We start from the raw sequence: 25,829 nt of genomic DNA, 5'->3' as shown, positions 1-25,829 counted from the left end.
TTTGCTTTCCTGGCAGGAATTGAGCTTGAAGATGTATTTGGTAAGTCAAAGCTGTGTCCCACAGTGCCATGGCTAATCTGCAAAGGGGGTATGAGTGCGTGCCCCCCTGCTTGTTTATGTACCACATGACCGTGGTGTTGTCCTTCTTTATCAATAGTTGTCCTGGATGAAGTAAGTCCTTACAGGCTGTCAGAGAATTTTGAAGAGCTAGCATCTCTTTCTGGTTGATATGTAGATGCATTTGTTTTGGGGTCCATATGCCCTGAATGCATCTTCCAGCCATGTGGGCCCCCCCCAAGCATAATCTGATGCATCTGTTGTTAAGGTTTGGCTAGCAGGGGGTAGATTGAAGGGCCGTCCCATGTTTTGGTGACATGCCTTTGCCCACCATAGAAACTCCTGTTGTAGGCAGGTAATGAGAGGAATCATTGTTTCCAGACTGTGACAATGTTGACTCCATAAATTTTTAGGTACCATTGAAGTTTCCTCATATGCAGTCTTGCGTATGGGATCAGTAGGATGCAGGATGCCATGAAGCCCAAAGCCTGCAGAATTTGTCTTGCAGACTACTGGGTTTTTGTTGCCATCAGTTTGAAGTAAGTAGTTAGTTGCCTTTGCTTGTCTGGTGTGAGGCAAGCCATCTGGGCAGTTGTAACCAAGCTTGCAGCCAGGAATGCTATCTTTTGAGAGGGTACCAGTTGTGATTTATTTTCGTTTATTGTGTACCCTAGGCATATCAGAAGCCTTTTCACAAATGCCAGGTGTTGAAGAAGAATGTCCTTGTTCTCTGCTTGAATGAGACAGTCGTCCAAGTAAGGATATATTTGTATACTTCTTTGTCTGCAAAATGCAATCACTGGTGCCAGGCACTTTGTAAAGACCCCGGGCGCAGTAGATAAGCCAAAGGGCAGTGCAGAGAATTGGTAATGCATTGACCCAGCCTTGAATCTCAGGTATCTTCTGCACGATTGCCTTATTGGGACATGCAGGTATGCTTCTTTTAGGTCTAATGTTACCAGCCAAGCATTCCTGCCCAGCATGAGCAGAAGCTGCTGCAAAGTCAGCATTTTGAATTTTGGAATGTCCAGTTATGTGTTCAAAATAAATCGATAAATCCAGCATTGGCCACCAGGCTTTGTCTTTTTTGGGTACCAAGAACAGTTCCGAGTAAAAAAAAACTGTCCTTTTTCCTGTTCTGGTACTGGCTGAATGGCCCCCATATCCATGAGGGATGTAACCTGTTTCTGTGCCTCTGCCATTTATTTTTTGGCAGATCTGGCCATCCGTTTGCCATTGGTAGAGTATGGAAATGGAATCTGCATCCCTGTGATACTATGTTTAGCAACCACTGGGTTATTAACTGCCATTTTTTAGCAAAAAGTGCTAATTTCCCCCCTAGGGGTGCTGCCAAAAGATAAGTGCTTGGTGAAGGCAGAGGGAAGTCATTGGGACTGTTTTCAGTAGGTTTGCGCTTTATCTCCTCCAGATTTGGAGGTAGAAGCGACCCATTGCTTTGACCTGTATGAATCTTGCGCCTGGTATCTGGAACCCTTAGGGCATCTGGATTTGCCCCTTTGAGCTCTGTCTGACACAGGAAAGGACCAATTCTTTTGTAGGCTAGTGTCTGCTGAATCTTGGTGGCTGCACTTGTAAGAAGTCTTTAACAGTTTGCATAGACTTAGCTTTTTCTTCCATTTTCTTTAAAACCTCTTCCACCTTAATACCAAACAGAGTATCACGCTGTAAAGGTGCATCTAGCAATTTAGCTTTAACATGATCAGGCAAATTTTGTTCCTTTAGCCAGGCATGCCTCCTAATCACAGATCCAGTAATTGTAGCCCTGCAGGAGGCCTCTAAGGAGTCAAAACCACATTGCAAAGTAGGCTTTCCAAGCTGCACGCAATAATTCCTGCAATTCTTTATTTTCTGCACATTCAGAAATCAACATAATTTTCTGTTTCAGCAATCCCATAACACGTTGTTGATACTTAAGCATATGAAATTGACAGTTTAAGGCTCTGATTGCCAAGGTTGCAGATGTATAAACCTTTTTTCCCCATCTGTCCAGTGCCCTTGAATCTCTGTCAGAGGGGGTAGGATTTTTTGCTGTTGAGGCCTTAACTCCCTTTGGACCCTGTGAAAAAGTTTCAGGATCAGCAGCAGGGTTTCTAAATAAAAATTTATTTGAGTCAGGGGCCCTGTAATATCTGTCAGGCTTACTGGGAGCCAGAGGTAAGGAGTCAGGGGTCAAGTTTGAGTCCGAAAACACATCTAAAACGGGGAATGGCTAAAGGCCTGTGCTGAGGGAGAAGAAGGAAATCCCAGAGTCTCTTTTGATTCTGAGAAATCTTGATTCTCCCAGTGAAAATGCTCCCTCAAAGTATGCAAGGTTTCCCCAAATGAATAATCCTCAGGAGGAGAAGCAGACAGTATAGACTCCTCTGCATCAGAATCCTCATAGGGAGGTATAGATAATTCCTGATCAGAAGAGGAATCAGAAGAAACAGAAACCTGATCTGAAGATTCATAATCAGTGTCTTGCCTAGGCCTCTTATCTGGAGGGGGATGGGTACCCCTGATTAAGGTAATAAGGTCTTCAGCCATTTTGATCATCTGTTTTTTAGGCATAGAGGCCTGTGCATGTGGCTCATGCATCTTTTTTTAGTTTTAGAAGTTGCTTTTTGTCTTTAGTTTTGCAGCTGTCGTCGGTTTGATATACAAATGTTGAGGTCTGAATATACCCTCAGAAGCCGGTGCCTGCTAAGCGGCTCCGGACCCATACAAGGGAGATACATACGTCGGTCCAATACCTTGAGTATCTTGCGGCATGCCGGACTCCACATGGGTGTCGATGGAGGCCTGCGACTCAAAGGTAGCGGGTATCAGGGGCTGCAAAAGTGCCTCACTGAGTACCGGCGAACCGACGACTGGCTTAGAAGCTTCGTTGTCAGTTTTGGATCTCAACTGACTTTCTCGGTCGTTTTCTTTGCGTTTTTTTATGAACTCCAGTAGTCGGATTGCTATCCGAAGACATTTCTGGGTAGTTAAATCTGTTTCCAAAATACTTTGAGGCAAAAATATACCAAAGCTTAATAGTGCGTTGGTTAAATCTAGCACAAAACCGACAGCTAGGCACATTGTGATCAGGGCCTAGGTAAGGAATACAGTATAAATGGAAATCCTTATGAGGTATTTGCTTCCCACAAGTAATACAATCATTAATTTTTTCTGACATCGGTATGGAGCAAGAAAAAAAAGTTTCCCCAACGGGGTACTTAACTTTAGTGAAGACTTCAGTTCTGAAATTCAAACTCAAATATTTCAGTAGTCGGCCGATCGTCACTTGCAAAATGCTTCTGCTTCGGGCACCGCGCAGCAAGAAAGACTAAAGAAAATGGTGTTGGCTGCATGTTTTATACCCGTGACGACTTGACGTCATGGAAGAGGAGACAGCAACCGACACAGGACCTAAGACTTTGGAATGCAGGCCGGCTGAGGGCAACCTGCCAGCAGATTACCCAAATGTAATGACTGCAACAGTGAAACACGAAGAACATCTTTTCCATTTTTCAGCATAAGATTTTCTAATACTACGCCTCCTTGTCTACAAAATGACATCCAACACTTGTTTACTGAGGGATAGTAATGGAGAGATTAGATAATTAGCCAGGCTGCCAGGTTCAGGGTTTGAAGCGGAGGATGCAGAATCTGACCCGCCTGCTGTGACAGCAGGGTAGGGGTCTGAGGCAGGTGCCATGGAGCCTGCAGTGACATTCTGCGCAAGAGGGAGTACACCAGTGTTGGCGTGGCCAGTCTGGTGCAATCAGTATCGTCCTTGGTTTGTCCTGTTTGATCTTCAGTAATACTTTGGAGAGGAGAGGCAGAGGAGGAAAGGCATAAACTGATAGATTGTTCCAGCTGAAGGACAGGGCATCCACTTTCCAAGCTTGTTTGTGGGGACTCCTTGTGCAGAATTTGCTCAATTGGTAGTTCTGGGGGGAGGCAAACGGGTCCATATTTGGGCTCCCCCACTTATTTAGCAACATGTTGAAAGTCTTTGGTTCCAGTTTCCACTCGTGTGGGTCCATGAGATTTCTGCTTAGTTCATCTGCTAGTGTATTAAGTTTTCCTGGCAGGAATTGAGCCTGTAGATGCACTTGGTAGCTCAAGGCTGCGTTCCACAGAGCCATGGCTAGTCTGCAGGGGGGTATGAATGGGTACCCCCCCTGATTGTTTATGTACCACATAACAGTGGTGCTGCCCATATTTACCATTATTTGTCCTGGAATAATGTGGTCCTTGAAGGCTGTCAGAGCATTCTGTACAGCTAACATTTCTTTTTGATTGATATGCGGGTGCATTTTCTTGGGTTCCATTTGCCCTGAATGCACTTTCCTGCCAGGTGAGCCGCCATGCATAGTCTTATGCATCTGTTGTTAGGGTTTGGGCAGCAGGGGGTAGAGTGAATGGTTTGTTTTGGTGGCAGGCCTCTGCTCACCAAAGGAACTCCAGGCGTAGGCAAGATATGATAGGAATCATTGTTTCTAGGCTGTGAGAATGTTGACTCCATATGCTTTTTAGATACCAATGTAGTTTCCTCATATGCAGTCTTGCATATGGAATTAAAAGAATGCAGGAGGCCATGAACCCCAAGGCTTGCTGTATTTGTCTTGCAGATAGCAGGGTTTTTGTGGCCACTTGTTTGAAGTACGTTGTCAAATGAATTTGTTTCTCTGGCGTGAGGAAAGCCATCTGGGAAGTTGTGTTCAAGCTTGTTCCCAGGAATATAATTTGTTGACAGGGTACAAGATGTGATTCCTTTTCATTTATGGTGTACCCCAGAAAAGTTAGCATCTTTTGCACAAATGCCAGATGATTCAAAAGTATGTCCTGGCTTTCTGCCTGAATTAGACAATCGTCCAGGTATGGGTATATTTGAATATTTCTTTGCCTGCAAAATGCAATAACTGGAGCCAGGCACTTTGTGAATACCCTGGGTGCAGTAGGTAAGTCAAACGGCAGCGCAGAGAACTGATTTGAAGTGTATGCATCTTCTGCAAGATTCCCTGATTGGGATGTGCAGGTAAGGCTTCCTTTAAATCCAGTGTTGCCAACCAGGCATCCTTGCCTAGCATAGGAAGTAACTAGTGAAGAGTTAGCATCTTGAATTTTGGGATCACCAAAAAGGTGTTTAGGATAGAAAGGTCCAGGATAGGATGCCATGAGTTGTCTTTTCTGGGTACCAGGAAAAGTCTCGAGTAGAAACCCTGTCTCTTTTCCTCTTCTGATACAGTTTGAAAAGCCCTTATGCTTAGGAGAGAGAGTACTTGCTTTTGAGCCTCTGCCCACTGATTTGGGAGTAGATCTGGCCAACTGTTTGGGGTTGGTAACGTGTGGAAGTGAAATCTGTATCTTTGGGGAAATTATATTTAAAACCCATTTGTCCTGGGTAATGAGTTTCCAGTTTTTTGCCTGCAGAGCAATCTTTCCCCCTAAAGGAGAAGTCAGTTGAGAAGTGCTTGGAAGTTTTAAAGTTAAGTAATTGAGACAGCTTACCATAGGGGTGAGTCTTACTACTCCCTGATTCGGAAGTGGGAGCCCCCTACTGCTTAGTACTGCGCGTACCCTGGGACTGAAGCCTGAGTGATCTGCTGGTTCTGGGTTTGGTCTGAGAAGGCCTGGAAAAGGCAGGAAAGGAACAATTCTTAGAGGGCCAATGCCTACTAAATCTTGGAGGCTGTACCTGTAGGAAATCTTTAACAGTTTGGATAGATTTAGCTTTTTCCTCCATCTTTTTAAATACTTCTTCTGCTTTGTTGTCAAACAGGTGGTCCTGATTTAAGGAAGCATCCAGCAATTTAGCTTTAACTAAATCTGGGAAGGACTGCTCCTTAAGCCACGCATGCCTTCTAACTACAGACCCAGTGACAGCAGCCCTGCAAGATAACTCTAGTGAATCAAAACCACATTGTAAAGTACGTTTTCCAACTTGTTCAGCAGAATGCATTAAATCCTGTAAATCCTTATTTTCAGCACAGTCAGGAATCAACATCATTTTCTGTTTAAGCAATCCAATAATATGCTGCTGATACTTTAACATACGAAACTGGCAGTTTAAGGCCCTAATGGCCAAGGTTGCAGAAGTATATACCTTCTTACCCCATCTATCCAGCACCCTGGAATCTCTATCAGAGGGTGTAGGATTTTTGGCAGTAGTAGCCTTAATGCCCTTGGGTCCCTGTGAAATGGTCTCAGGATCCGCAGTAGGATTTTTAAAAAGGAACTTGTGAGAGTCAGGAACCCTGTAATATCTATCAGGTTTTCTGGGAGCAGGAGGTAAAGAGTCAGGGGCCAAGCTAGATTCCAATAAGGCATCATCAATAATGTCTAGTACAAGAGGGATAGTTAAAGGCCTGTGTTGAGGCAGGAGTAAGAAATCCCGAAGCCTCTTTTTAGAATCAGAGTAATCCTGGCTTTCCCAGCAAAAATGCTCCCTAAGAGTATGCAAGGTTTCACCAAAAGAGAAATCCTGTGGGGGGGAAGCAGAGGGGATAGAGTCCTCTGCATCAGAATCCTCATAGGTAGATAAGGGTAAATCCTGGTCATCAGAGGAAACAAATTTCAGAATCCTGGTCAGAAGTATCATAAGCAAATTCAGTCCTAGGTCTCTTAGAGGGGGAAGGTTGGCTTCCCCTGATTAAAGTAATAAGGTTTTCAGCCATTCTTATCATTTGTTTTTTAGGCATAGAGGCCTGACCATGCAGTCTGGGCATCTGTTTTCTAGGTATGGTTCGAGTTTTAGGCCTTGAAGAAGAAGATGCAGTCGGTTTAATATGCAAGTCAGTAGACCTGAAAACACCCTCAGATGCCGGTGCCTGCACAGCGGCTCCGGACCCATACAAGGCAGAGACATCCACAGGTTCCACAGTTGAAGCATCTCGCGGCATACCGGACTCCAAATGGGTTTCAGTAGAGGCCTGCCAATCTGAAGTAGCGGGTATCAGGGGCTGCGAAAGCGCCTCACTGAAAACCGACGAACTGGCGACTAACTTAGGAGAAGCGTCGTCGGCAGCTTTGGACCTAGGCGGCCTGTCTCTGTCTTTATCATTGCGTTTTTTCGGAATTTCGGTAGTCGGGTGGCTTACCGAAGACATATCTGGATAATTGAACAGAGTACCAAAATATTTAAAAGCGTAAATATACCGACGACGAATAGTTAATTGTTTAAATAAGGCACAAAACCAACAGCGAGGTACGTCGTGGTCAGGGCCTAGGCAAGGAATACAGTACGAATTAAAATCTTTAATGAGGTATTTGCTTTCCACAAGAAATACAATTATTAACTGATATCGGTTTAGAGCAAGAAAAAGTTTCCCCAATGGGGTACTTGGCTTTAGTTGAAGACTTTGGTTCTGAAACTTGAAAACAAAAATTTCAGGAGTCGGCCGACCGGCACTTGCGAACTACTACTGCTTCGGGCACTGCACGGCAAGAAAGACTGATGTAATGGCGTCGGCTGCATGCCTTTATACCCCTGACTACCTGATGTCACAGAAGATGAGACAGCAACTGACACAGGACACAAGACTTTGATAATCAGGCCGACTGAGGGCTACTGCAAGCAGATAACCCAAATGTGATGACTGCAACAGTGAAACACGAAGAACATCCAGTGCTGTCTTGGCCAAAAGGGGGTCATCAACAAGATTTTTGGTCTGTCCTACTGAATTTTCAGAAGGACTTTTTGAAGAAGTGGGAAGGGGGAAATGCATAGAGAAACATCCCCTTCCAGGAGATTGAAAAGGCATAAGATGCCCTCGCCAGAGGGCTGGGCAGCCTACTGCAAAAGGCTGGAAGTTGTCTGTTCATGGGGAAGGCAAACAGATCTAGTTGAGGTGTACCCCATCCATGGACTATGTCCAAGAACACATCCCTGTGGAGTATCCAATCGTGGGACTGTGACATGGACCTGCTTAAGGTGTCTGCCTGAGAAATCTCTTCCAAAGAAATGTACACTGCTTGAAGTGAGACTCACTGTTTTATGGTCACCTCCCACACTAGAAGAGGTAGCCTGCATAGCAAATATGATTTCATTCCCCTGTGCTTGCTGACATACCACAGCACTGTGTTATCTGTGAACAATTTCAGTGGGCCTCAGTGAAGGTTGAAATGCCTTCAGGGCCAAAAGTATTGCTCTCATCTCTCTGACATCGACATGCTTCTGTTTGGAGGAATCTGGCCAAGTACCCTGTACCCTTAGTGAGCCCATGGTTGCTCCCCACCCCAGGTCTGAGGCATCTGTGTACACTGCCTGCACTGGCAGGGGTACGTGAAGAGGTAGGCCTGGGTTGTTGCTCACCTGATTCAGCCACCAATGAATCTCTTTCTTGAGGCAAGGTAAGAAGGGGATTTTGAATTCCAGAGGATGAGATTCCTGAGTCCATATGGATCTTCGGTACCACTGTAACTTTCTCATGTGAAGTCTTGCCAATGGTAGCATGGAAATAGTGGAGGCCATGTGGCCCAGGAGCCCAAGGTACTGTCCGGAAGTCAATTCTGTGGGTTGAAGGACAGCAAGCATATACTGCCTTACGTTTTCACCTTTTCAGGAGGTAGAAAGGCCTTCATGATATCCGTCTGGATTCTGCACCCCGAGAAGACAAGGTCTTGAGAGGGGGATCAGGTTGGACTTGAGGTAATTTATCTTGAACCCCAGTGCCTGCAGGATGGAGAGAGAGGTCAAAGATGGAGTATGAGGGGTTCTTTGCAATCCATCTGAATAAGCAGGTTGTCTAAATAAGGGAAAATGTGAATCCCTTGGGAACTGCAGAAGGCCACCACTGGTGCCAGCCACTTGGTGAAGACTCTCGGTGCTGTAGAAAGACCGAAGAGCAATGCTAAAAATTGATAATGAGGGGCCACAGAGAACTGCAGGTATTTCCTGAAACTGGGCTATGATGGGGATGTGCAAATAGGCATCCATAATGTCCAGGGTGGCCATGAACCCTTGAGGTAAGATCAGAGGGAAAAGTCTTTGCAAGGTGAGTATCCGAAAGGTGGGCACTTGCAGGAAGTGATTTAGGTGGCAGAGATCTAGGATTGATGTCCAGGGTCCACCTTTCCTTGGGACTAGGAAGAGCCTGGAATAGAATCATCTTCCCTTTTCTGAAGGCAGGACAGGCTGAATAGTACCTTGTGCAATGAGGCTGTCTAGAACTGGTTTCAAAAGAGGTAACTGTTCTTTGGGGGCTGGAGAATACCTTTCCAAGATGGGGTAGCGATCTAGGTCATGAAACAGCCTTTGTCTACTATGGCTTACGACCCACTTGTATGTAGTGATGTTTTCTCACCCAGGGAGACAGTGAGAGCCTTAATGACAAGGGGAATGGAATTAGGGGAAGTTTTAAAGAGTAGCAGGAAGTCACAGACTACCTGCCCTGTCTTAAAATTAAGGCTTCTGAGTGGAAGTCTGTGTGGGCCTGGAGGGAATAGCTTGCTTCCTGGCAGCTTTCCTGGGCCTAGGAGGGGCGTGGGCGGAATGCTTCCTGATTAACTGTGTTTTGGATGGGTAATTCCTATGGAAATTGGGGATAGGAGACACAGACAGGTGCTTAAGATCCTGTAGCTCCTTCCCTTTTTGTTCCAGAGTTTTGAATAAATCTGCTGCTTTAGTCCCAAATAGAGCCGTGTTGTCTAAATGTGCATCTAAAAGTTTAGCCTGGCTGTCATCTGGTAGGGGCTGTAACCATAGCCAGGAATATCTCCTACAGACAGAAGCTGATGCAGCTGACCTTGCAGAGGCTTCAGCAGCATCGCAGCGGCACTTAATAGAGTGCCTAGTGACCTGACAGAGTAGAAAAACAAGACTAGACCGTTGTGCTTTGGCAGGAGAGTCTGGAATATCTGAATATTTTGTTGGCTTTCCAAAAGGGCTATGGCATACCTGGACATACGAGTTTGATCATTTATTGCCATGAAAGCAAGGGTGGAAGATGTGTAGGCCTTCTTCCCCAGGCGTTCCATGGCATTGTTATCTTTGTTAGTAGGCAGGAGAGAAGAGGATGGAAGTAGTTTGGAAGCCTTGTCTGCTGACACAGACAGTGCCAGGGTCAGCAGCAGGGCACTTAACCAAAAATTTGGCCCCTTCAGGGACTTTGTAGAATCAGTCAAGCCTGCAGGGTCCCGGAGTCTGGGCTGAGAGATGCTACACTGAATGCATCAAGAAAGGCTGGTAGTACTGGGCGTATAGCTGAAGGAGCAGGGGAGTCCACCTGAAGGAGTTCGTAGTAGCTCTTCTGGACTTCTGTCATCATAGAAGAGTCCCATTTAAAATACGCCCTCATCTAAGCAATTGTCTCCCCAAATGTGAGATCATCAGCTGGGGAAGTCTGCTTCAGCAGATTCTTCTGGGGAGGCATAGTCAAGAGGGGAGGGTAATTGCGAGACCTAGGAAATTGAATCCTCTAAGGAAGACTCAGAGGATTCCTCCAATTCCACCTACGAAGTGTCTATTACCTGGGGCCTAGGGCTCATCACAGGGGGGGGGGCACTGGGGAGGGTAAGGGAGTAGCAGGCCTTAAGGCCATGAAGACATTGAATAAATTCTGCGAGAAGGCCTGTCAATCAGGCTCGCTTTCTGTAGGGGAGAAGTATGCTTTCTATTTTTTTTCAGAGAAGGCCTACCGGGCATCTGGGTCAGGGTAGGCCTGGTGTTGCTTAGTATCGCAGTAGGGGAGGAATCCGTCAGGACAGCAGGTGCAAGCAGAGGTTCCCCCTCACTGTCAGAAGCCGAAATCTGTGGGACCTCCAAGGACATGCCTTCTGCTCTAGGTTCTGCGGCTTCCACATCAGTACCTGTTCTACCCATACTGGTGGAGATCAATCATTCCTAAAGGCAGACATCAGTTGGCAGAGGCACAGCTACAACTTCAGGCCTAGAAGTTTTGGCCTTTTTCTTGGCCGGCTCAATGGGCTGACCAGACAGACCCTCCATACCTAAGGCTAAGCGCTTTAATTGCCGATTGTCTAGGTATATGTGCAACACATGCAAACTGCTATGCAGGGATTTTGGGACAAAGGCCTGGCAGATGGGGCAGGCCTTACGGTCTTGCATAGGCCCTTGACAAAAGAGGCAGAGCTCATGAGCGTCTTTATGGGGAATCTGATGGCCGCATTTGCACTTACCCTTCCTGGATGACATGAACCCACAGAAGCATGCAGTGACCCAAAAATAAAACACCCCCAACGGGGTACTTATCTTAATATTCTTGATTTGATGGCCAGTACAGAAGGAAGAGCTGACATTTGACTGGTGGGACAGAAGTACTGAGGTCTGGTGCATGCAGACATCACTTTTATGGCCCACGTACCTCTAGCCACGTCAGACGCCCCACGCACCTGGCAGTGACTGCAAGCTTTTGAATACTGGCCAGGCATTCGGATAGCAAGAGGAGGAAACCCCAAGAGTACAGAATACTGCAACATGGGAATAGAAGGACATCACACCTTTAAAATAAACAAGTTATTTTTTTATGCAAGCTCTTGTGACATTACTGAAGTCAATCATTGCATAGTTTAGGTATACTTAACTAAATTTCATAGGACTCAAGTGCTGAGATGCACAATGTGAATAGCTATCACAGTGCTAGTAATGGAAGCATTATACATTACTTACATTAGGAACACAAACTCTGTCATGCTAAGATGAATGACTGATCTGTACTGCAGTTTCAGTATAAAAAGTTTTTGGTAGTTTAACTCCGAATAATGGTAGTGCTTCAAATCATGCTGTGTATTTCTCATGTGCATATCTATAATGCACTTAACATAGTGTCTTACAGCACACTTCTGTTTGAGCTGCATGGTGACCTTTTCCTTGCATTACTACAAAACTCTGGGATTTAAGCAGAGGATTATTTTTCTGAAACCTGTTCAAAGTCCTTCCACACCACTTTGACCTAATCTTAAAACAAGGGCAAAAGAAGCAGCGAGTCTAAAGCCAACTGCATAAAAATCACAAATTAGGTCATTTAGCAGGTACTCACTGTCCGAAGCAGGCAGATGTTCTCACGTAAGGAGCCAATACAGCCGCAGAATGTGATGATGAACATAAGAAATCCAACTACTATTAGAAGCACGGTAGGGTCCACTGACAAGTACGACATGGCAGCTAAAGTACAGGAGCAAAATATACAATACAAACAGATAAGAATCTGCACGCCTTCAGTGGGTAATCACAGTAACAGAAGTATGAAAGCACATTCTGTGTTATTTAATAGTTGTAGGAATTTTGCTCAGTCTCAGAAACTGTACAAGTACAGTCAAGCTTTCCAAGCAAACATTACAGATATTTAAGTACTCGCCATATAATTTGATCTTCAAGATGGTCATCTGCTTTAAAATTGCCTTCCCCCATTCTCTCACATGGCCCTTTACGCCTCACACTATGTCCCATAGAAGGAAAGTGCATGCTACAGTTATTTACTTATTTTATCTGTTACAGTACAGGTGGACCAGTCTTTGGATCCTCTTCAGCCACAATCCATGCCAAAGGCACAATTGCATACAATACACAAAACATTTAACACAAGAACACAGTTCTATGACAGAACAGAATTTTGATTTGTAACACCAGCTGACCTCCAAGGTTAAGGGGATACAACCTCATCACACCAAACAGGGTTACATCTGAAAAGGAAGAAGACCAACAGCATAATTGCAAGGAAATGGTACTGAGAGGACACCCCTAAACAAGGGGACAAAAGAAAATGCACAAACTTCAGACAGCCCTCTCAAATGTATCTGCAATACCCTATATTCCGTAACCCTCTGCAGAACATTACCACATGGGAAGAATTCTAGGTAGCTATTAAAAGCTGGATATTGCACATTTGTGCTTTGTGAATACAGCACATACATATGTATGAGATTAAAGCATACAACTGACTATTAGGACATGAAGACTATATTTCCAGATTTGTAAGATGAAGGTCTAGTGTCTCCTTAACCTCCAAATCATTCCTAAAGGGGGCCCTTGGGGTGCCAGCACACCCATCAACAATATTACGAGAAATGCATTTTACAGAAAGTGCAATTCTAATTAAATAAATAGCATACACTAGTAGTTTTAAATTAAACAAAACTTACTGAATTTTAAGCAATATACTATACTAAATGTCTTGCTGTTACTTTAAAATCTGTTTGCAAACTAACAATAAGAGAGCTGCAATTATGTTAGTTTGTTTGTGTCTTTCGGCTTTTCCCGGTTAGGGGTCGCCACAGCGGAACTCCGGTCCGCTAATGATTGGCAGTAGAGTTTTATGTGCTGGCTTGCTGGGCCTAACGCACAACCTTCAACGAAGGAACGCCCGTTCACGCATGTCGCCACACAGAAGACGCTCTGAGAATTGAATGGGCAACGTCTAACTGTGACGCAACAACGCTACCGCAGCACCACCACCGCAGTATTAGCTGCAATCATGTTAGTAAAATTACTTATTTATCCTGAAGATCTAGCATAACTAAAGTTACTTATTTATGCTGAAGATCTAGCATAACTCAGTGCTCTTAATCACTGAATTCCATGCAACAGGACAGAAATAGCAACAGTAGAACGATCAGAAAAGGATCAATAAACTGTGCACTGTAGGACAGCCCTGCCAAAGAATGCCCTGTTCTTAAACAAAGTACAAACAATAGCACTGTGTGACATAACAGGACAAATGCAGAAGTGAACATCATACACATTCGGCATGCAGATGCTGCAGAAACGAACATTAGCTGCAACCACCTTTCCAGAATTACATTTGACAGTAGTAGCCATAGAATGTCCTACCTGCTGATGAGAAAATATGGAGTGACCAAGACATTGGTAGAAGGTTTGCATAGATTCAAAGTTTTCATGCATCAAGAGAAAGGGAACAAATTGCTTTATCATCCTGAAACCTTTCTTGGACAGACTTTTTAAAACACCTTTATTAAATTATTACTCAAGGTAAAGGCAAACCTGCATTAATAGAAATACAACTTCCTAACATTTTTTCATTTACATATATAATTCAAAACATGTTTAGTTTTTAACAAATGTCATTCACTCCAACATTACATAAATTGCTCAATTCCTGCCTTCCTTAAACCCCTCTGCTTTAACTGAATATTCAGTATATATTGTCCCACAAATTCCATTTTCCCCGTGTAATTTGTTATTTTCCTTTTTCCTCATCTGTACTTCTTTTCTTTCATTTGCAATATTCAGCATTTCAATTACAGTTGATTTGGATTTTAATTTCTATCTTTTAGTAATTGCTCTTCTGGTAGCCAATATCATTAAACTTAGTAAGGCTGTACTATGGGAAATCTACATCCCACGTTCCAGCAAAAAAAAAAAAAAAAAAACTTTTAGTTACAGCCATTTCCTACTCCAACATTGCTGGTGACTACTGTGCAGGGGATTTTTTAAATCTGCCAACTCATTATACTCCCAAAAAACGTGCTCCCAGATGCTGCTCTCTTTTCCACAACACCTTCATCAGATGATGTCTACCCAAGAAAAACTTTCTAAAGTCTGCTTGTGGTATAAAAATACCTATGAAAACAATTCCAAGCAAATTTTTAACTTTAAGCCCCTTATCTGAAAACCCTACAGTTGTGCTTCCATTGTTCCTTTGTAAACTGCCTTTCCAGTCTTTTCCAAATCTTTCCTAACCTCCTCAAAGTCCTGTACTTCTTACGCAATATTTTATATGCCGTACTAATTACACAAAGGCAGCTTCTGTTCTAGACATGATGAAAAATTCTGCCAGAGCTGGTTATCCATTTAGTACTCTTTTTTTTTTTTTTTTTTGCCTATACTCCAAATACCTGGTACAGAAGGCAGTCTCTACCATGCGGTCCAAACTTCTACTTGGCCTCATTTCCACTCTACTACCTTTACCCCTCTAGTTATTTACTCTCACTACCATGGTCCATTACCAATTTTCTCCAGTAAATATCAGCTCCCTCTAGTTTATTTTCAGTACCCCTATTTGCAGTCATCTCCATTACATAACCTCTGTTCTCCACTCTATTGTTCGCATAGCTCTTATATTATATTCATAAAGTAGCAGAAAGCAATATTCTGTATGATTGTTGATATTTTCCTTAAGGATCTGCATCCAAAATCTTACATATTCTTCTTATTTTTCAAACTTCCCCCTTCTTTCACTGCTTTCCACTTTGATTATATCATTCTGTTTGTCATGTACACGAGCCTTAACTGCATAGCTCTGAAATATCCATTCAAATCAAGTAATCCTAAACCAACTTGTTCTCTGAAGCAAAATCAACTTGTACCACTTAACTCTTGCACACACACCCTCCCAAATAAATTCCTTCAACTCCATCATCCACAGCTTGTCCTGACTGATAATTATGCTTTACCCATATACAAAACTTAAGCGACTAAACATTTTCAATATTTCTTTCTACCTATATTGATAATTAACAGCTTTCACTTTTTGTATTATCTTTCATTTGTGTTCTTCACACATCCTTTTAGCCACCATAATAGAATCTATTTAAAGCCGTATACCTACATACTTCATTTTGTGTCCCGATACATCTGGATATTGCTGAACCAATTAATGTGTATGCACTTAAGTTTCCAGCTATAACCTTTTTTTATCTTGATTAATTTTATACAGCAAAAAGATATTAAACTAAATCAAAATGTTCCATAGCACCAAAATGTCTCTTCTGGATTTATCAAGTAACAAAAAAATATCTGTGAAGAAGGCCAATTTTTCTTGAAAACCATACCAGTCAAAAATGAGCAAGTCTCCTATACTCTTTACCAATGGTTCAAAGTACAAAGTAAACAATGAGGAAAGAGCCCTGTCTGGTTCCTCTGATTTACTATATTTTTGAATCTGTAACAAAAAACAAATAAAAAAAAAAATACAATCTAATTGCTCGTTTCCCGCCTTTCTCAAACTAGAATAGTCTGGATCTTAGATTTGCTGATTTCATTACTGTTATTTTGTATTTCTGAGTTATCCAGCCCTTGCTGAGATAGAAGGAAGTCTTTTTATCAGTATAGATAAACTCTGAGCAGCCTATCTACTCACTACAGGAATGGTTTCCAGCTCAGGAATTGTATCTTATTGGCCTGCTTCTATCCCTTTCAACTTTCTGACTTAAAAACCCACGTTTGTACGACGCACAGCACTGCTAAGCTAGGGTAAACTATTACCGGTGGCTTAAAGTCTGCTCTTCAAATTTTCCCTTAGATTAGATCTTGCTAGCTTTCATTTCTGGGCACTCAAATTAGACCTTTAAATAAACCCAGCACTTGCTCAGAACCTCTTGCAGCATTTACTGTAAGCATATCCACTGCTGGTAGCACTAAAAACCTTCCATAAAGGAAAAGTACAGTTGTGTACACTTACCATAAATGTAGATGTTCGAGTGTATTCACTATTGCAGTCGTCACATTTGGGTTATCTGCTTGCAGTAGCCCTCAGTCAGCCTGATTATCAAAGTCTTGGGTCTTGCGTCGGTTGCTGTCTCATCTTCCATGAAATTACATCAGTTTTTTTCTTGCCCCAGATGTCAGGTGCCTCCATAATGGAAAGCAATTATATACAAGGTTACACCTCCAACAAAAAAGCAAATACACCAAAAAGCTTTAAGCATAGCAAACAAGAATAGAGGTATAGTCAATAGAAGTCAGAGGGCTGGAGGGAGGGTAACCAAGACTGCAACAGTGAATACACTGAAACATCTACATTTATGGTAAGTGTACACAACTGTACTATGTTTGTGTTTCACTGTTGCAGTCATCACATTTGGGTAGATTCCCTAAGCTAAGGATGGAAGGAGGTAATTAGATAGCATTAGGACCAGCTATAAGGCCCTGCAAGACTGCAGTGGCAAAGCCAGCTCTAGATTTAGAAAAAAATTGGCAAGTGGTAATGCTTGGTGAAGGTCAATACAGAACTCCAGGTAGCAGCTTCTATGATGTCCCTGGTAGGGACACCTCTGAGAAAGGCTGTAGAGATAGATGCAGCTCTGGCTGAATGTGGTCTTATCCCTTGTGGGGTAGGTTTTACATGGTGCTTATAGCAGAAATGAATGCAGTGGCCTATCCACATAGAAATGGTTTGCTTTGAAATGGCCTTCCCATCTGCCCCTGCAGCAAATGGAACCAGCAGTTGTTCAGATTTCCTGAGAGGTTTAGTCCTGTCCAAGAAAAATCGAAGTTGTCTGTGCACATCCAAAGAGTGCAGTATTTGTTCCCCTTTGTTCTGTGGATTAGAAAAGAGGGTAGGCAAATGAATGGACTGATTAATGGAAACACTGGATACCACCTTGGGCATAAAGGAGGGATTGGTCCTGAGGGACACCCTGTCAGCGTGAAAGATGATGAAAGGCTCCACTGCCATGAGAGCCTGTAATTCAGACACCCTTCTTGCTGAAGTGATGGCTAGAAGGAATGCTGTTTTCCAATAAAGGAATTTCAACTCTGCATTTGCAGCTGGCTCAAAGGGAAGTAATGTGAGCTTTTCCAGTACAAAGTTGATGGTACCAGGCTGGAGTTGGGGCTTTCCTGGGTGGCCTTGAGTTTCTGGCCCCTCTGAGGAACTGCTTCAGCCATGGATGAGAGAAGAGGGGTGGATCTATACTGTAATATGCTGAAATGGCGGACGCATGAATTCTGATGGAGGAAAAGGAAAGGCCCTTGTGTGAAACATCTCACTTAAGTATTCAAGAATCTGAGGTAAATTCGGTGGTGCTGTGCCCATCCCTTGAGTTTGGCTCCAAGAACAGAATCTTTTCCATTTTTCAGCATAAGATTTTCTAGTACTACGCCTTGCCTCTAAAATGACATCCATCACTTGCTTACTGAGGGATGGTAACGCAGGGAGACCAGGTAATCAGCCAGGCTGCCAGATTCAGGGTTTGAAGCTGTGGGTGCAGAATCTGGCCGTCCTGCTGGGACAGCAAGACAGGAGTCTGAGGCAGATGCCATGGTGCCAGCAGTGACACACAGTGCAGGAGGGGGTACCAGTGTTGGCGTGGCCAGTCTGATGCAATCAGTATTGTCCTTGGTTTGTCCTGTTTGATCTTTAGTAGTACCTTGGAGAGGAGAGACAGAGGGGGAAAGGCAAAACTGACAGCTTTTTCCAAGTGAAGGGCAGGGCATCCACTTTCCAAGCTTGTTTGTGGGGAGTCCTTGTGCAGAATTTGTCCAACTGGTAGTTCTGGGGGGAGGCAAAAAGGTCTATCACTGGGCTCCCCCATTTGTTTCTCAACATGTTGAATATCTTTGGTTCCAGTTTCACTCGTGTGGGTCCATGAAATTTCTGCTTAGGTCGTCTGCCAGTGTATTTAGCTTTCAAGGCAGGAATTGAGCCTGTAGGTGCACTTGGTAGCTCAAGGCTGTGTTCCACAGAGCCATGGCTAGTCTGCAGAGAGGATATGAGTGGGTTCCTCCCTGCTTGTTCATGTACCACATGACAGTGGTGTTGTCTGTCTTTACCAATAATTGTCCTGGAAGAATGTGGTCCTTGAAGGCTGTCAGAGCATTCTGTACAGCTAACATTTCTTTTTGATTGATATGTAGATGCATTTGATTTGGGTTCTATTTGCCCTGAATGCACTTCCCTGCCAGGAGAGCCCCCCATGCATAGTCTGATGCATCTGTAGTTAGGGTTTGGGTGGCAGGGTAGTGTGAATGGCAGTTCCTTGTTTTGGTGGCAGGCCTCTGCCCACCATAGGAACTCCAGGCGTAAGCAAGGTATGATAGGAATCATTGTTTCCAGGCTGTGACAATGCTGACTCCATAGACTTTTTAAGTACCACTGAAGTTTCCTCATATGCAGTCTTGCATATGGAATTAGAAGAATGAAGGAGGCAATGAATCCCAAGGCTGGCAGTATTTGTCTTGCAGATAGCAGGGATTTTGTGGCCACTTGTTTGAAGTAAGTCACCAAATGAATTTGCTTGTCATCTGGACAGCTGTATTCAAGCTTGTACCCAGGAATGTAATCTGCTGATAGGGTACCAGTTGTGATTCATTTTCATTTATGGTGTACCCTAGACAAGTCAGAACCCTTTTTACAAGCACCAGATGATTTAGAAGTATGGCCTGGTTTTCTGCCTGAATTAGACAATCATCCAGGTATGGATATATTTGAATATTTCTTTGCCTCCAAAATGCAATTACTGGAGCCAGGCAATTTGTGAATACCCTGGGTGCAATAGACAACACAAAGGGCAGTGCAGAGAAAGTACAGTTGTGTACACTTAACATAAATGTAGATGTCAGAGTGTATTCACTGTTGCAGTCATTACATTTGGGTAATCTGCTGGCAGGTTGGCCTCAGTTGGCCTGAATTCCAAAGTCATGGGTCCTGCATCAGTTGCTGTCTTCTCTTCCATGACGTCAGGTTATCAGGAGGTATAAAACATGCAGTCGATGCCATTTTCTTTAGTTTTTCTTGCCCCCAAAAAGGTAGCAATATTACATATATATATATATATATATATATATATATACATGCATCAGTATAAACTTTACCTTCATCTACAAGCAAATACGCCACATAGGTTGTAGGAGATAGTGAAGGAAAGATAAACTTCAGAATGACAGCGGGATGGCGGGAGGGTAACTTGGACTGAAACAGTGAATACACTCGAACATCTACATGTATGGTAAGTGTACACAACTGTGCTATGTTCTTTGTGTTTCACTGTTGCAGTCATTACATTTGGGTAGAGTCCCAAAGCTATGGTTGGGAGGCTGGAGCTAAACAGCATTAGGTGCGGCTATAAGGCCCTGCAGCACTGCAGTGGCAAAGCCTGCCTTGGACTTATGAGTAGAGAGGCAAATTGTAATGATTTGTAAAGGTGTGAACAGAACTCCAAGTAGCAGCCTCTAGAATGTCTTTGGTTGGTACTCCTCTGAGAAAGGCTGCTGAAGTAGCTGCAGCTCTGGTGGAATGAGACCTAATGCCCTTGGGCACAGGTTTACCATGGTGTAAGTAGCAGAAACGGATGCAGTGGCTTATCCACTTTGAAATTGTCTGCTTTGAAATGGCCTTTCCTTCTGATCCTGCAGCATATGACACTAGTAATTGCTCAGTTTTTCTTAGAGCTGTCATCCTGCTCAAGTAGAACCTTAGCTGTCTGTGTACGTCCAAGGAATGCAGAATTCTCTCCCCTTTGTTCTGCGGATTTGGATAAAAAGTTGGCACTGGAAACCACCTTAGGTATAAAAGTAGGATATGTCCTCAGAGACGCCCTGTCCAGGTAAAATATGATAAAAGGCTCAACAACCATGAGGGCCTGTAGCTCTGAAACTCTTCTTGCTGAAGTGATTGCTAGTAGCAAAGCTGTCTTCCATGATAAGAACTTTATATCAGCGGTAGCAGCTGGCTCAAATGGAGGCAGGGTGAGCTTTTCCAACACATAATTGAGGTCCCATGCAGGTAATGGTGATCTTCTAGGGGGCCTTAAATTTTTGGCTCCTCTAAGATACTGCTTTAGTAAAGGATGAGAAAAGATTGGTGGCTCTGTGGTGTAATGAGCCAAGATGGCAGAGGCATGGATTTTGTTTGATGAGAAAGATAGGCCTTTGTCAAGCATCTCAGTTAAGTACTGTAATATCTGAGGAATATTTGGTTCTGCTGTATCAGTTCCTGGTGCTTGATTCCAAGCACAGAAACTCTTCCACTTGTCAGCATAAGATTTTCTAGTACTAGGCCTTCTGGCTTCCAAAATGACATCCATCACAGCTTTACTGAGAGGTGTTGCTTGTATGATTACATGATTAGCCATGCTGCCAGGTTTAGAGTCTGTAGTTGATTGTGCAGTATCTGATTGTTTTGATGGGACAGTAGCTGTGGTCTTTGAGGCAAGGTCCAAGCTGGGTATGGAGACAAGTTCCTTAGGATTGGGTACAGTATTGGCGGGGCCAGTCCGGGGCAATTAATATCATCTTTGGCTTCTCTTGTCTGACTTTTAGGAGGACCTTGGGTAGAAGAGGCAGAGGAGGAAAGGCGTAAACTGACAGGTTTTTCCAACTGAAGGACAGGGCATCCACTTTCCATGCTTGTCTGTTATAAGTCCTTGTGCAGAATCTTTTCAACTGATAATTTTGAGAAGAGGCAAATAGATCTATGTCTGGGCTCCCCCATTTCTCTATCATCATGCTGAAGACTTGTGGATTTAGTTTCCACTCGTGAGGATCCATAAGGTTTCTGCTTAAATCATCTGCCAGAGTGTTTTGTTTTCCTGGCAGGAATTGAGCTTGAAGATGTATTTGGTAGGTCAAAGTTGTGTCCCACAGTGCCATGGCTAATCTGCAAAGGGGGTATAAGTGTGTGCCCCCTTGCTTGTTTATATACCACATGACTGTGGTGTCATCCGTCTTTATCAGTAGTTGTCCTGGATGGAGTAAGTCCTTGAAGGCTGTTAGGGCATTTTGAACAGATAGCATCTCTTTCTGGTTGATATGTAGATGCATTTGTTTTGATGCCCATATGCCCTGAATGCATCTTCCTGCCATGTGGGCCCCCCCCAGGCATAATCTGATGCGTCTGTTGTTAAGGTTTGGCTGGCAGGGGGTAGAGTGAAGGGCCGTCCCATGTTTTGGTGACGGGCCTTTGCCCACCACAGAAACTCATGTTGCAGGCAGGGAATGAGAGGAATCATTGTTTCCAGACTGTGTGAATGTTGACTCCATAAATTTTTTAGGTACAACTGAAGTTTCCTCATATGCAGTCTTGCATATGGAATTAGTAGGATGCAGGATGCCATGCAGCCCTGAGCCTGCACAATTTGTCTTGTAGAAGATCAGGTTTTTGTTGCAATCAGTTTGTAAGTAGTCAGTTGCCTTTGTTTGTCTGGCGTAAGAGGTAAGCCATCTGGGCAGTTGTATTCAAGCTTGCACCCATGAATGTTATCTTTTGAGAGGGTACCAGTTGTGATTTCATTTCGTTTTTTTGTGTACCCTAGCCATGTTAAGAAGCCTTTTCACAAACGCCAGATGTCGAAGAAGAGTGTTCTTGTTCTCTGCTTGAATGAGACAGTCGTCCAAGTAAGGATATATTTGTATACTTCTTTGTCTGCAAAATGCAATTACTGGTGCCAGGCACTTTGTAAAGACCCGGAGTGCAGCAGATAAGCCAAAGGGCAGTGCAGAGAATTGGTAATGCATTAAGCCAGCCTTGAATCTGAGGTATCTTCTGCACGATTGTCTTATTGGAACATGCAGGTATGCCTCTTTTAGGTCTAATGTCACCAGCCAAGCATTCTTGCCCAGCATGGGCAGAAGCTGCTGCAAGGTCAGCATTTTGAATTTTGGAAAGTCCAAGTATGTGTTCGAAATGCAAGAGGCTCTAAAGAATCAAAACCACATTGCAAAGTATGTTTTCCAACTTGTTCAGCAGAATGCAATAAATCCTGTAAATCTTTATTTTCCACACAGTCAGAAATCAACATGATTTTCTGTTTAAGCAGTCCAGTAATATGCTGTTGATATATGAAATTGACAGTTTAAAGCCCTGATTGCCAAGGTTGCAAAAGTATAAACCTTTTTATCCCATCTATCCAGCGCCCTGGAGTCTCTATCAGAAGGGGTAGGATTTTTAGCAGTAGAAGCCTTAATGCCCTTGGGCCCCTGAGAAATGGTTTCTGGATCCGCAACAGGATTTTTGAAAAGGAACTTGTGTTACTCAGGAACCCTGTAGTATCTGTCAGGTTTACTAGGAGCCGGAGGCAGGGAATCAGGGGCCATACTGGTTTCTGAAAACACATCAACAATGTCTAGTACAGGAGGTATAGCCAAAGGCCTATGCTGAAGTAGAAGGTAATCCCCAAGCCTCTTTTTAAATTCAGAAAATTCCTGACTTTCCCAGTGGAAATGCTCCCTTAAGGTATGTAAAGTTTCCCCAAAGGAAAAGTCTTCAGGGGGGAGCAGAGGGAATGGAATCCTCTGCATCAGAATCCTCATAAGTAGGTATGGACAAATCTAGGCCATTGTAAGAATTAGAAGAAACAAAGTACTGATCAGAAGATTCATAGTCAAGCTCAGCCTTAGGCCTCTTAGAAGGGGGGGTGACTACCCCTGATTAGAGTAATATGATCTTCAGCCATTTTGATCATTTGTTTTTTAGGCGTAGGCGCCTGAACATGTGGCCTGGGTGTCGGTTTTTTTAGACATAGATCGAGATTTAGGCCTTAGAATAGAAGGTGGAGTCGGTTTAATATGCAAGTCTGTAGGCCTGAATACACCCTCAGAAGCCGGTGCCTGCACAGCGGCTCAGGACCCATCCAAGGTAGAGACAACCGCGGGTGCCATAGGTGAAGCATCTCTCGGCATACCGGACTCCAAATGGGTCTCAGTAGAGGCCTGCGAGTCAGAAGTAGCGGGTATCAGGGGCTGCTAAAGCACCTCACTGAGTACCGGTGAACTGGTGACTGGCTTAGGAGAAGCGTCGTCAGTAGTTTTGGACCTCGACGGCCTGTCTCCGTTTTTTTCTTTGCGGTTTTTCAGAATTCTGGTAGTCGGATGGCTAACCAACGTCATTTCTGGGTAATTAAACCAAGAACAGAAATATTTAGAGGCAAAAATGTACCGACAACGGATAGTGCGCTGATTAAATGAAGCACTAAACAACAGCAAGATACGTCGTGGTCAGGGCCTAGGCAAGGAATACAGTACAAATGAAAATCTTTATGAGGTATTTGCTTTCCACAAGTAATGCAATTATTAACTTTTACTGACATTGGTAAGGAGTAAGAAAAAGTTTCCCCAACGGGGTACTTAGCTTTAAGTTGAAGACTTCAGTTCTGAACCTCGAAAATGAAAATTTCAGGAGTCGGCCGACCAGGACTTGGGGCATTGCACGGCAAGAAAGACTGATGTAATAGCATCGGCTGCATGTTTTATACCCCTGACGACCTGACGTCATGGAAGAAAGGACAGCAACCGATGTAGGACCCAAGACTTTGTTAATCAGGCCGACTGAGGGCAACCTGCCAGCAGATTACCCAAATGTAATGACTGCAACAATGAAACACGAAGAACATCTGCCCTTTGGAAATGCCTGGATAGGTACAGTGAACTGTTTTACTGACTGGCTGGTAAGGTCGAAGAGAAAGCCTTGTCCTGCTCCACAGTATGGGGGGGTCTAGTGCTAAGGTTTATTAGTGCTTGCTATGAGTTTTGAGCAAGTGCCGGGATGAGAAGTGAATGGTTTGAGTGCTTAAGTTGAAAGTTTGTCTAGTTCCATGGGAAAAATTGAAGAGTGGACTTTGTGGAGCCGGGAATAGTTATACCCTAGCTAACCAGCGCTGCCCGGCTCACAAAACCGCGCAAATGTGGGTTTTATAGCAGGGAAATGAAAGAGATAGAAATTAGCCCAAAATGGCCAATAAACTACTAATTTCTGGGCTGAAACCATTCCTCCAGAGACAGATAGGCTGCTCAAAGCTCCCTCTCTCACAGTGAACAGAGAAACTTCCTTCTATCCAAGTAAGGTATGGGCAAACACAGAAACTTGTAACACGGCCTGAATTCAGCACTAACCTGAAAACTGGATTTGACTAGCTTAGAAAGGCGGGAAAACAAGTATATATATATATTTTTTTTTTTTTTCAGAAAATAAAGCAGATACAATCAATCAAAAAACACTTTAAATACACAGAAATGGCTATCACACTTGAGTATGCAGCCTACAACAGTTAAACAGGTAATTTAAACACAAAAACGACTTTGTTAAAGTGCAGGCAGTAAAATAATATGTAGCTGAAACAAGCTTTTTAAATCACAGAATCTCTAGAAAATCGGCGTTTTAGGCGGAATTAGCTAAAGGCAGCAAATAAATGCAGAAAAATGATACTTAATCACTTATCATTTGTTTTTTAGGCATAGGGGGCCTGACCATGCAGTCTGGGTGTCGGTTTTCTAGGCATGGATCGAGATTTAGGCCTTGAGGAGGAAGATGGCGTCGGTTTAATATGCAAGTCAGTAGGCCTGAATACACCCTCAGAAGTCAGTGCCTGCACAGCGGCTCCAGACCCATCGAAGGTAGAGACATCCGCAGGTTCCACAGTGGAAGAAGCAGTTCCCGGCATACCGGACTCCGAATGGGTCTCAGTAGAGCCCTGCAAATCTGAAGTAGCGGGTATCAGGGGCTGCAAAAGCACCTCACTGAGTACTGGCGAACTGGCGACTAGCTTAGGAGAAGCGTCGTCGGTAGCTTTGGACCTATGCAGTCTGTCTCTGTCTTTATCTTTGCATTTTTTTTGGAATATCGGTAGTCGGGTGGCTTACCGAAGCCATTTCTAGATAATTGAACTGAGTAATAAAAAATTTAGAAGTGTAAACAAACAGACGAATAGTTAGAGGTTTGAATAAGGCACAAAACCGACAGCGAGGTACGTCGTGGTCTGGGCCTAGGCAAGGAATGCAGTACGAATGAAAATCTTTATGAGGTATTTGCTTTCCACAAGAAATTGACATTGAACCAAGAAGCTAAGGAAGTATGTGCAACTGCTGCTGAACCCTTACTATCTTACTGTTTCAGCCTTGATAGCTGTTTTTAGTATACTCCCTGCCAGGATAGCCAGCAGCCTTAAACCCCCTTATTCTAGTTTCTATGTTCTCTCCCCCCCCCCTGACCTACACTAGCTGCCCTCTTCTTTAGTTCAACTTGGCCCCGAGGATATCCTAGTGGAGTAAGGTGTATTTCTGCACCTATCCACTCTGTGACACCCTCCTCCAAATAGACTTCACTGCATGAACTTCAGGTATTCTCTCAAAGCTCTAACCTTCCTCCTTCTTA

The 25,829-nt window shown here is 43.7% G+C and overlaps 1 protein-coding gene across 1 annotated transcript in view; it reads right to left on the bottom strand.

Moving 5' to 3' along the window:
• TSPAN33 (tetraspanin 33) overlaps positions 1 to 25,829 on the bottom strand; it is a 792,963-nt gene that overhangs the window by 523,252 nt on the left and 243,882 nt on the right. The window contains exon 3 of the mRNA XM_044088828.1: positions 12,045 to 12,169. Within this exon, the coding sequence (XP_043944763.1) occupies positions 12,045 to 12,169 (125 nt within the window). The remainder of the gene's footprint in view (positions 1 to 12,044; positions 12,170 to 25,829) is intronic.

The sequence above is a fragment of the Protopterus annectens genome, chromosome 11.part0 (genome assembly GCF_019279795.1).
Source record: "Protopterus annectens isolate FY-2018-M chromosome 11.part0, PAN1.0, whole genome shotgun sequence".
NCBI classification, from domain to species: domain Eukaryota; kingdom Metazoa; phylum Chordata; order Ceratodontiformes; family Protopteridae; genus Protopterus; species Protopterus annectens.
The sequence above is the reverse complement of the archived record's forward strand: the minus strand, read 5'-3'. Positions and strand labels throughout refer to the sequence as shown.